The sequence below is a fragment of the Centruroides sculpturatus genome, unplaced genomic scaffold (assembly GCF_000671375.1).
Source record: "Centruroides sculpturatus isolate CEXI.00-Female unplaced genomic scaffold, Cexi_2.0 scaffold747, whole genome shotgun sequence".
NCBI lineage: Eukaryota > Metazoa > Arthropoda > Arachnida > Scorpiones > Buthidae > Centruroides > Centruroides sculpturatus.
This window is the reverse complement of record NW_019385048.1, coordinates 214,399-225,906: the sequence shown is the minus strand read 5'-3', so window position 1 is coordinate 225,906 and position 11,508 is coordinate 214,399. Positions and strand designations below refer to the sequence as shown.

The window sequence follows — 11,508 nt, the reverse complement described above, 5'->3', positions numbered from 1 at the left end:
AAAGTATTAAATAAATATATAAATAGTCTCGAAATATATGCGGATTGCCATAAACTTATAAAAAATGGGCCGCCAGCACTCGAAATCTTCGAAACGAAAGACGAATAATGGCGTCACTTCCCGTTTGCTGATGTGCAATAGGAACACGTATGCCCCGCCCCTGTTGTTTTTAATTCGGAATTAAGCTCAATTAGGATTATTGGCACCGGTGGTCAGATAATCCTGATCGAACCGATTAACAGCTGGCCGCGTAGAGTTCCCGGGTTTTCTTCACGTGTCTAACACTTAGAGGCTAATTTCTCACAAATTCACTTGGGAGGTGGTCTTCCCTTGGCAGATCGTCCAAGTGTTGCGTTGCCTTATACTAATCAATCCAATTCTAATTGGATTGGATTGATGCAGCGCATGTGTTCTAGCGATGATTGTATTTATTATTTATTTATTATTATTTACCTCATATTTTATTTTATAACATACAAAACAAAATACATTTTGGCAAATTCATGTAGCTCGACAGTAGCTTATTCGAGTTTTTTTTTCCGATTTGAAACAAAAATCGCTAGATCTAACGAAAAGTCGGAGGCATGATAGACTTGTGCGGTTGGTGGAATACTGATCACGTGTCGTGGACGAAACTGGTTCCGATTAGCTTTACGTGACATTTTTCCACTTGTTGGAAAATTTGTGATTTTTCCATAGTTTGAGTGTTAAAAATTCAGGTTCCTTTTCTGGAAATAAGACTTTTAACTACGTAATATCGCCACGAAACGGGCAACAAATATATCGCGTATAGGTTAAATATGGCGCTTCCTACTGCCGTAAGAGAATTTACATCACTCGTAAAAAAAATACAACGCGAGCAATTGGTAAAACATTACAAATTTAATGCGTAGAAGTATCACAAACGTGTCTTCTTAATTTCTAACGTCTTTTTTCACACTTCGGGGAAAAAATGTATAAAAAGTTATGAAATTATTGGTAATAATTACATAATTCTTATTGTCTGGTGAAACCGCTGCGTAATGGTAATTAGTTGTAAAGAGGAGATCAAAATAATTTCCATGTAACGTGCTTAAGTTTAGCTTATTCATTAATATTTACTACAGTAACATTTGAATTTCTGGTTACGTAAGCTGTTTGATCGATGGTCTTCATTAAAAGTTTCGGTTGAAAGAGGAAATGAATGACGGCAGAAAGATAGCGGCAACGATGGATACGTAAAAAAATTGAAAATGACACAACCGAACATAGGTTACGGGTTGTAGAATGGCTCCGATAAGTTAAAAGATAAAGAATATGAAAAAAAAAATGAATTGAAGAGGATAAGATTCAAGATGGACATCAGGATTCGTATTGTTCAGTTTGGTTTGTCCGTATACGGCAAGGTGATACGCGGGCGATCTAACGAGGGGATGCCACCCGGGAGGACTTTTAATAAGAATTATAAACGGGAAGAAAACCAGGAAAACTCCACGTGGCCGGGCGCGAACCCAGGATTCGGTGTTTTATTCGTTAGGCTACCGGTGGATTCGTATTATTCGGAATTAGCTCTTGGCATTTTATTGTTCGTGACGTACTGATAGCCTTCTCGACTTTTGCTGGTGTGTTGAACGCTGTAGAAGGAGTCGAGAAAGTAAATTTATGTTAGCAGATTGTCTGCTGTAGGAAATGACATTTCGGTATTTTCTGCAATGTTGATTCCACGAAACGGACTCTCGCAAAATGGGAATTTAGCATATTATCTATTGCAGGAAACAACGAAATGTCTAACTCTTTGCCATCCGTGTTACGAATTCCTTGAACAGTAAATCAGTTTTTCTTTATAATATTACGTAGATCCGTCCGGGATTGATTAAATTAAAAACAAACACAACAATTTTTTCATTTTATTTTTTTATTTACTAAAAAGTTTACCAACAGTGTAAAGTCACATTTTTATGCTAAAATAGAAGAGACTTTGAGAAACTCTAGTTTAGTATTTAATGAAGGCCCAACATAATTTCATTACATATTTTAGAATTTTCTTATTTCACAAACCATAAACATCCATCAAATTTCTGATATTCCCATTTTGTGGATGGTTTCTTTCACATTTATTTATCAATTACCAAAACTGGTTAAATTACTTATTAATACGACTTCGAAATTTAAATTATTTCTGGCATTGTCTGATAGAGCGGCTGTATTAACAGCTGGGGAAGTCCACTTCGTAAAGGTCAGATTCAAATTAATGGTAGGCTATTTGCTGACAAACCGGCTAAACACGTGATCATAAACGTCACACAAATAAACCAAGGATACTGGGATATGTTTTCTCTGTTAACCCGTTTCCAAAGCACGCAAACGTAAGTCACCATTCAACTTTTTTCTCTTGTTTAATGGCAGTTTCCTAACCTCTTTCACGTAAGTTGTGCTTCGTTATTCCTTAAAAACCGCCCACATTTCGCTAATTACTGTTTATCAAATACACAGCTCTATAAATTAATGTTTAAAATCTTGGTGAAAACGTTTGAAAGATCCTTTTCGAACCGAAAAGTGGCACTAATTGAACTTTTATTTAACAAAACATATCCAAGTGACGTCGCAGGCTGACAAACAAAACTGTCCGCCTGCCTGAATTTTATAAAATTTAGTCGACTCAAATAATTTATTCATTTTTGTACATATTATTTTCATATTATTCGGTTATTTTGTTTCCCGTCTAACTACAATGAAATTCGACCTATTATGAGGTCAGTGGCTGTTTAAAATAGCTTTAAAATTTAAAAATGGCGACGTAAATAGATGTTTTCCTGCTGTATATTTAATTAACTTTAGTGTTTTAAAAAAACTAGAGCTTCTATGTTACACATTCTCTAATTTTGATATTTAAAAACAAAATAATTCACCGATTTCGCGCGAAGCAATTGTTTTACTTAATCGAACAATAAACTCGAAGTAATGGATTTCATTAATTTTTGTACTTAAAATGATGCAAATTTAAGTGATTTTCGGTACTTAGATTATTTCACGTCTACTGGAATCGAAGTGCAAAGTGAAAAATTGCACAAACTATTTTCGACTTCTACGCACAATAAGCGAAGTATTTTCGATCCGAACTACTTTTGTGTTGTTTGTTCCACATTCGATAATTGCCAATTTTAGTGGCACGACGTAGTAAAAAATACTTTCACAAACTTCCCGTGTGTCGACAATAAAATATAAACAAGCGACGTTGGTAAATTCGAAATTTTCTTATAACGTCAGCGCTGAATTTTCTTGGAAAAACTCCAAATTCCCCTCATTCCTATCTACAATAGAAGTATAGAAGTAGATATTCGTTATAAATATTTCAGTTTCCTATCAGCATAAATGCAATTCACGAAAAGAATCGTCGTTTTGAATCAGCTCGAAGCAAAATTGGAATGCTTTTAGCACGTAAATCTTAAAATATAAGTTTAAAGTAGGTTCTGTAATTTTTAATGTAATAAATAATAGCGCTTGGAAGCAGCAAATTGGCCCAAATAAACAAGTAGCAGCCACGAACAAAAGCGGCCAGCGATTTTTGGGACAAAATTTGATTCTTTATTTTAAATCCAGCAGAGAGTTGCTAAACTTTCCCGGTAAACAAAGTTGAAATTGCGTGTGGTGCCATCTGTTACCAGATTTTATTATTATAAAATGGCAAAATGCCTAATTTTGAGGATAGAAAGGAATTTTATGACAATTTGTAAATGCTAATACCCAGCAAAATCTTCGTGAAGTCCCATCCCACTCCAGATACGGCACGTGACCTCTTTATGTCCCACTCCTTCGACCTTTAACCACTAAAATTTAATAGAATCGATGTCCCCAATACGCAAACTTCCCTCAAAATTTCAGAAAATGTCGACAAATGACACGGAAGTGAACGAACAAAACTGTGCCCCCACACAAACATCTATGCACACAGAAACACCAAGTTTTTTGCATTTTTGGAGGTTTCGAGATCCCCGAGTCCAAAAACGCAAAAAAACTTGGGGGAGTAATTTTCTGACCGATGGCCATACTTTCCCGGCTGTTATATAACAGAAAGTTCACACAAAACTCATGAATTTATTTATTTTTTTGGAAAATATTCTATTATTTGATCGCATTTTATACCCGAACACGAACTTATTACGGCTGAACGAATGCGTGAAAGTGAGCAAAGTTTATAGAAGTATTATATTAATATATCGTAGTTCTTAGCCTGACAATTGTAATTATTATTACGAAGTGTTGCCACCCTTCTAGGCTAATTGACATTACTATTCTTTTACACTAATTCTAAGTGAGATTGGCTGGGGAGATGTAGTAAGATACGCAATTTCTAAAAATAACTGCGACCTTGCGCGTTATTTTTTTCCAGCATGAATGAAAGAGGAAGACGTTTTTTAGCCATTAGCAACGTCAAACTATAGTATGCGCGGCGCAACTCCATTTTCTCTTCCTCAGTTTCGTAGAGTCACACGCGAAGGAAGGAATCACGCAACGAATCTGCAGTGAATAGTGTATTCGTCGTTTCGTTTCCATTCTATTTTAACTCCGTAAGTCGCATTTGACGTATAATACTAATTTGCAATTGTGCATTCTGACGTAAATAGTTCGGTGCTAATTTTTAAAGTCGCGTAGAACGATGAAGAGAGGGGAGGAATACGTGATGCGTAAAAGTTATAGGAAAGAAATTAATATCTAATACGAAACATTCGTTCGATTTAATATAAGTTTTCGCTAGCGAAACCTTTGCCTGTTCTCGGGTCAACAACACGTCATCGTCCCGATTCTTGCCAAAATAACTGAGAAGAGAATCATTGTACTAAAGTTTAACAGGGTTAGCGTGGTACAATAGACGTTCTTTCGTGGAAAATAATCTCGCATCGGAAAAAAATATTGCACAATAGCTTATCCACAATGAACTTCAAAAACAATACAAGTTAAAATCTCGAGATCGAGGCCAGATATGGGGTCTCTATTAAGTACATACGAACTTCCGATCTCTACTGGAAGCCACGTGATATTTTACACTTAAAATATGTTTAAAACTTGTAGCCAGGCATTGTGACGACGTGACAATAAGTAAGTGTTTGAGTTTTTATTTCAAAAATAAAACATCAAAAACTCATTCGGCCTAAGAACAGGTAAAACAACAATAAGTTAATTATCAGATTACAGTTACTTATTCAGTTTTTTCTTCTTTGCATTTCCACAGAAATCCAAGCTGAAGCCATGGACAAAAATAAACAGAGACCGGCCGATCTGATCGATTTGGTGGGAGGTTACGGGCCCTGGCAAAGGGACATATTCATCATGTTTCTGTTCGCCAGCTTTCCGGGCTCGTGGCAAGGTTTGGGCGTTAGTTTCTTTGCCGCCGACATGGACCATTGGTGCGCCAGACCACCCGACACCAACGTAACCGTGGAAGAATGGAAAAATTTTAGTATTCCCAAAGAAAAAGTTAATGGAATTTACACGCCGAGTTCGTGTAACGTGTACGTCAACCGTTTCAGAAACGAAACCGCAGCATGCCATAAATGGGAATACAACACATCCGTTTTTACTTCCACCATCGTTAGTGAGGTACGTATATTTACAAAACGATAAAAACAAGTTGAAAGTTGCAAGAAATGTATTAAAATTCGCAAGTAAAAATTGTATAGAACAATAACAAATCAAAAGTAAAGCCGAGTACACACGTACTCGGCTATACATGAATAGACCATAAACCAGTCTAACGCCAAACTAACGTTAGTAAAGCGCAAATTTACGGCTTAGCAGCAGCTAAATTCTAAATCGTAACAAATGTTTAGCGTACAGGTTCGAACAGAGCTTCGTAGTAACGAGAGACACAGTGTGCCATTTGTTTTCCTTGTTAAAATAGCGATCATTGTCTGGAAAGCAGCTGTGATCCGATACCGTCGCGTTCCGTTTTAGACAGGTTTATTGTATTTTAAAAGTATAAAACTTATTTTGTTAATAATTGTTTCTGTTTTATAATTTTTCTTACAAAATAATACATTTTTAAATATTAATATCAAATATAAATGTTTCCGAGTTGTTACAGGTTGTTTATCGTCATCGTAAATCATTTATACAAAGATTCAGAAATTTAAAACACGTTATTCGTGTGCTAAGTGTCACGAATTTGAATGAAAATAAAAAAATTTCAAAATAGGATACGTTTAAAATGTGTATAAATTTGCAGTTATTAATGATAAGCGATTTCTAGCAATTAATTCCAGATTTAAATTCTAGAGACTAATTCTAATTTATCGTTTAAAAATTATAAGAAAAATATATTAACCATTCTAAATAATATGCAAAGGATATTTTTCTTCGTAGAATTTTTTTCTCTACTCGATCCTGGGTCAATTTTAATAATTAGATGATTGGAAAGGTTTTTTCCTCTCAAATATATTACAGTATTTTAAAAATATGAAGCAACAAAATTGCGTAACTTCCCCGATAAACAAAGTTAAATTTATATGTGGAGCCATCTGTTACGAGATTTTATTAAAAAACTTATATTATTATTATTATAAAGTGATAAAAAAACTTAATTTTGAGGGTAGAGACAACTTTTATTTTAAAAAGTTGTAAACACAATATAACGAGTAAAAGTTTCATTAAGTCCGAAATCACTCCAGATATCACAAGTGACCCCTCGACCTTTAACCACCAAAATTTATGAGCACCGATGCCGGTTAATACACAAGATATCGTGCCAAATTTAATGTTTTAATCATTATCCCATCCCGAGATATTAAACGAAATAGATACCAACACATACATGCCCCCTGAATTTTTCTCATTATTTGATATTTTGTCCATTTCTTCTACGGTCGACAGTGGAATTCTTTGGCATTTTGTCAGAAAATTAGCCAAATTTTCTGGTATTTGCATTGTTATTTTTTAAAATATGTCCGACTGGTGAAAACGACGTATTTCTATCTTTTGTAGCCATCTGGATGACAAATTTTACTACCGAAGATCTAAGGAAAGATGTAAAAATTAAATTATTACAGAAAACTGATGATATTGTTTCCTCTGTAGTGGGATCTGGTGTGCGATAGAGCGTGGTATTCGTCATTCAGCCAATCCATCTACATGGCCGGCTACATGTTGGCAGTTCTAATTTTTGGTCAACTGTCCGACAGGTAAGTACTTCAGTGGTACGAGTAAAGTATCCATGGCGCGAGTATTCATATTCACAGAGTAAAAATATTTTCAGGATCGGCAGACGACCGGTCATGCTTTTGTGCGTGGTTATAACTTTCGTATCGGGATTAGTGGGCGCATTTTCTGTCAATTTTCCCATGTATGCCGCCACCAGATTCTTAGTGGCCATGGGTGCTTCGGGTCTGTTTACCTCGGCTTTCGTCGTACGTGAGTATTTCCATTCCTTTTTCTCGTATTCGAAGAGTAACGTTTGGTCCCCAATGAATACTTTATTGGGGAACTCTAATTCTTCGAGCATTCATCAAGTATTCATTGGGGAACAAACATTCAAGTATTAATTTTAAAAAAATGATTATTCTCTTTATAAGATGTTATAAATATTTTAACGATATATTCTGTCGCTTCAAATGATTGAATACACAGTTAGAATATGCAACTGCACCTTCGATATTGGGTTTGGATTTCAGTATTTTTGGGAATCATTTTAGAAAGGTTTACGATCCGTTTTCTTGCCTTTAATTGTAACAATTGAAGTAAGAAAAGCAATTTTTGATTCAGGTGCATCTAATAGTTCCGCCCTCCTTCCGATTTTACTTCTGATTTTCTCTTTACATGATTAACAATATGCCGTATGTATTTATGTAATATTCTGCATACCGTACGCTCTCTATGTATTCTTTTAATCAAACAGTACGATTCTAACATATATTAAAATGTACGAAAATTATTTAGAAATGTCATGTTTGATTTGTATGTACAGTACGTCATACTTTTTGTATACATGTCACTCAATTGAAAATCTATACAGAATACTTCAGAAAATACACAGTAAGAAAGAAAAGCCAAATTTTACATATTTATGTATAAGTAACGTCCCTCTCACGAAAGTTAAATTTGAAAATTCCACTTGAGTTTAACTATTAAATGTTGTATTCGTCTAACCGATAAATGATTAATATTTCAGAATGCCTAACAAATTATTACTTCACTAAAATGTACAATTTTTTATAATCATTTCCTTTACAATATAATTGAAAGTACACCAAATATTAATCAAGATACGGTAAAACCTCGATTTAACTGACTAAATGGGGCGAAGGGGTGTCCGTTACAGTCGAAAGTCCGTTATAATAAAGTAGGCTTTCCCAATTTGCGAGTTAAAAATTTGACAAATTAGTTTATCTATTTTTTGTAGATATGTTTTTGAAAACAAAATTAAGTAAAACCTGTGTAAACCGGAATCACAGGGTATCGAATATTTTTTCCGTTTTGAACAGGTTTTTTATTTTAACGTAGGAAATCGCTCCGTGCCGAAGAACATTTTCCGTTTAGGCAAGTTATCGTTTTAATCAGATTTTGCTGTATGTGTGAGAAGTTTAATTTTACAGATAAGCTTTAACTTCGAATAATTAGAGAAGCCCAAAATAAATGAAAATACATAATCAAAATGATAATAATATAACACCTTTGGAGTTGCTTTCTCGTTTTCATCAATTTTTTTTACGAAGAAATTACTTCACAAATTTAAATCGTGGAAAATTGTAATTAGGTTTACGTTTATTTCTAGTGGTGGAGATAGTGGGGCCCGAATATAGGTCGTTTTTCGGGATCGCTATCGAATTTGGTTGGGCCACCGGATATATTTTGCTGCCCTGTTTGGCTTGGCTGATCAAAGATTGGCATTATTTGCAACTGGCCGTCAGCATTCCCGTTGTTTTTCTCGCAGCGTTTTGGTAATACAAGTCGAAATTCTCCGATTTCACTGTTAAAATGGAAATATTTCATTGTGTTTTTAATTTTAAATACAGGTGGGTACCGGAATCGCCTCGTTGGCTTCTGTCTCAAGGAAGGTTAGAAGAATGCGAAGCCGTCTTGAAAAAGGCAGCATCCAAGAACGGAAAAGATGCTTCTAACCTGGGAGCGGATATCAAAACCTTCTACAAAGTGGCAGAAAAGGTAAGTATATTAAATTATTTACAGAATATTTGACACGTTCATGATGTTAATGACTAAATAGGAGCAAGAAATAAACACAGTGAGGCATTACACGATACTAGACTTACTGAAGTACCCCAACATGAGAAAGAAGACGTTGAACGTTTACTTCAATTGGTAAGCTCATCGCTTTCTTACGTGGTGCCCATTCTCATATTTTACATAAATTCTTTCACTTTGACAGGTGTGTAAACGCATTCGTTTATTACGCTCTGTCTCTGAATACCAGCGAGTTGGGAGGAAATATATTTATTAACTTCTTTATAGCGGGGGCGGTAGAATATCCCGCTTACGCCGTATCTATCTTCGTTATTAAGCATATCGGTAGGAAGATTCCTCTAATGGGTACTATGATAATTGGAGGTTTAGCTTGCATTCTAACCATACCCATACCAGAACGTGAGTGTTGGAATCACTAAAATTTGTTTTATTTCTTAAAATATGCATAAATTAAATCTATTTTTCCATTTTAAAGACCTTCTATGGGTGAAAATAACACTAGCCATGGTGGGAAAGTTTTGTATAACGGCATCTTTTGGTATAATCTACGTGTTCTCAGCCGAACTCTTTCCCACGGTAGTTAGAAACGTGGGCGTGGGTTCCAGCTCCACCTTCGCCAGAATTGGTTCGATTGTGGCACCTTACGGCAAGGAACTGGTAAAATTTCACATTTTTATCAGTAGAAAATGTAAATCTTTCTTTACAATAATTAATTAAAACAAGGCAAAATATTCCAGGGTCGAGCAACTTACACCAATCTTCCATTAATTATCTACGGGATCATTTCTATAATTGCGGGAGCGTTGGTCGCCCTTTTGCCAGAAACAAATAATAAACCGGTGCCGGATACTTTAGAAGAAGCCGAATTAACTTCCAGGTTCGTATTTTCCTGTTGTTAATTTGTTAAAGTCGTAAATTTCCAGTGAAAATGCGTTTAATTTCTCTCTTTCTTTTAGAAAAATGTCTTCGCACACTCCAATCGAAATAAGTACAGTATGTAAATAACTTCTTGGTTGGAAAACGCGGGGATTTACTTCTTTCTACAAGAGAAAAGGAAGAATTTCATTTCTGTATATGCAATAATAATTAAACGGAAAATATTTTTCCTATTTTTTCACGAGAATTTCTTACGAATTTATTCCCGATTATTCGGAAAAACCGAAAGGTGCACATTAATGCATGCCACATCAACTTTTCTCGCTGAGTTATGAAGACAACGTAGACCAAATTTTTTTGGAAAGCATCGTGTGACTATTTTTAACCTTACCAATAACAAATTGTTGAAGTGAAAGGTGCCCGAAGACCTTTCACTTCAACAATTATTAGCAAAAGAAACTCTCAGACGTAAGCCTTATGTTCATTCAGAATGGTAAACTGCAGAAATTGTCTTTTGATAATGTGCTTGAGGAGTTTGCGGCCGAGAAGAAGTTGTAATTTACACGATAAACTAAGTAATAAACTGTATATTGATGATAAACGAGTTTCGTTCCTCCTTTCCTTTTTCAATTTCTGCCTTTCTTCCACTTCCTTTTAGTTGCGAGGGCCATAAAAATTTAAACTTCTTGGGGCTCCTTCTAAGATGAATCCGCCATCTCACCAATGATATGCATTCTACTTGTAAAAATAACTTTAAAAAATCGTACAAACCGAAACAATTCTTCGCTTTTATTTTTGCAGAATCGACATTTAAAATTTTCTACAGATATAAATTCGGTTTAACAAGTAAGATCAATCGAAATATCTCACGTGTCATTTTTATAATTTCCTCGGCACCTCACCACATTTAAACACCATCTTCTCAAACATTAAAAAAATACAATAAACAGTACTAAATATAAGAAAAACCCCTGGAACGTCAGCGACGAAATGGCGACTACTTGGCCAACTTTTGACGGCGTCGTGCAACTTTCACTACGTAGTGCAAACGCCTTTAATTATGGGAAGAGTCGGTGTAGCACGATTTTTTCACCTAATTTTAAGCTTAATAACTTCTTTGTCTGTAATAAAAAAATTCTGAAATTTTGCGGAGAAGTTTGTGTATTAGGGACAAGCTTGTCTAGAAATTTTCGGGAAAATCGAACCATTGGTTCGGGAGATATTAACCCATCGATACTCGTTATTATTAAAGCTTCAGTCCTACCGTGTTTCCCCGAAAATAAGACATCCGCAGAAAATAAGACCTAGCACAGATTTTGCTGAATTGCGAAATATAAGACCTCCCCCTGAAAGTAAGACCTAGCGAAGTTTTTTTTTAGTCGTAACGGTCATCGACAGATGGTTGAAAGTACAGCCACTGATTGGTCAGCAGACAATTACGCCACACGGCATGATTTGCAT

General features: G+C 35.2%; 1 protein-coding gene across 1 annotated transcript in view; it reads left to right on the top strand.

The window, feature by feature from the left end:
- The first annotated feature begins 1,931 nt into the window (after positions 1 to 1,931).
- LOC111633891 overlaps positions 1,932 to 11,508 on the top strand; it is a 30,903-nt gene continuing 21,326 nt past the window's right edge. Inside the window, exons 1-11 of the mRNA XM_023378533.1 lie at positions 1,932 to 2,345; positions 5,210 to 5,577; positions 7,051 to 7,154; positions 7,229 to 7,383; positions 8,744 to 8,909; positions 8,985 to 9,132; positions 9,194 to 9,288; positions 9,356 to 9,570; positions 9,647 to 9,828; positions 9,909 to 10,048; positions 10,874 to 10,893. Coding sequence (XP_023234301.1) covers positions 5,227 to 5,577; positions 7,051 to 7,154; positions 7,229 to 7,383; positions 8,744 to 8,909; positions 8,985 to 9,132; positions 9,194 to 9,288; positions 9,356 to 9,570; positions 9,647 to 9,828; positions 9,909 to 10,048; positions 10,874 to 10,893 — 1,576 coding nt within the window. The 5' untranslated portion in view covers positions 1,932 to 2,345; positions 5,210 to 5,226. The remainder of the gene's footprint in view (positions 2,346 to 5,209; positions 5,578 to 7,050; positions 7,155 to 7,228; positions 7,384 to 8,743; positions 8,910 to 8,984; positions 9,133 to 9,193; positions 9,289 to 9,355; positions 9,571 to 9,646; positions 9,829 to 9,908; positions 10,049 to 10,873; positions 10,894 to 11,508) is intronic.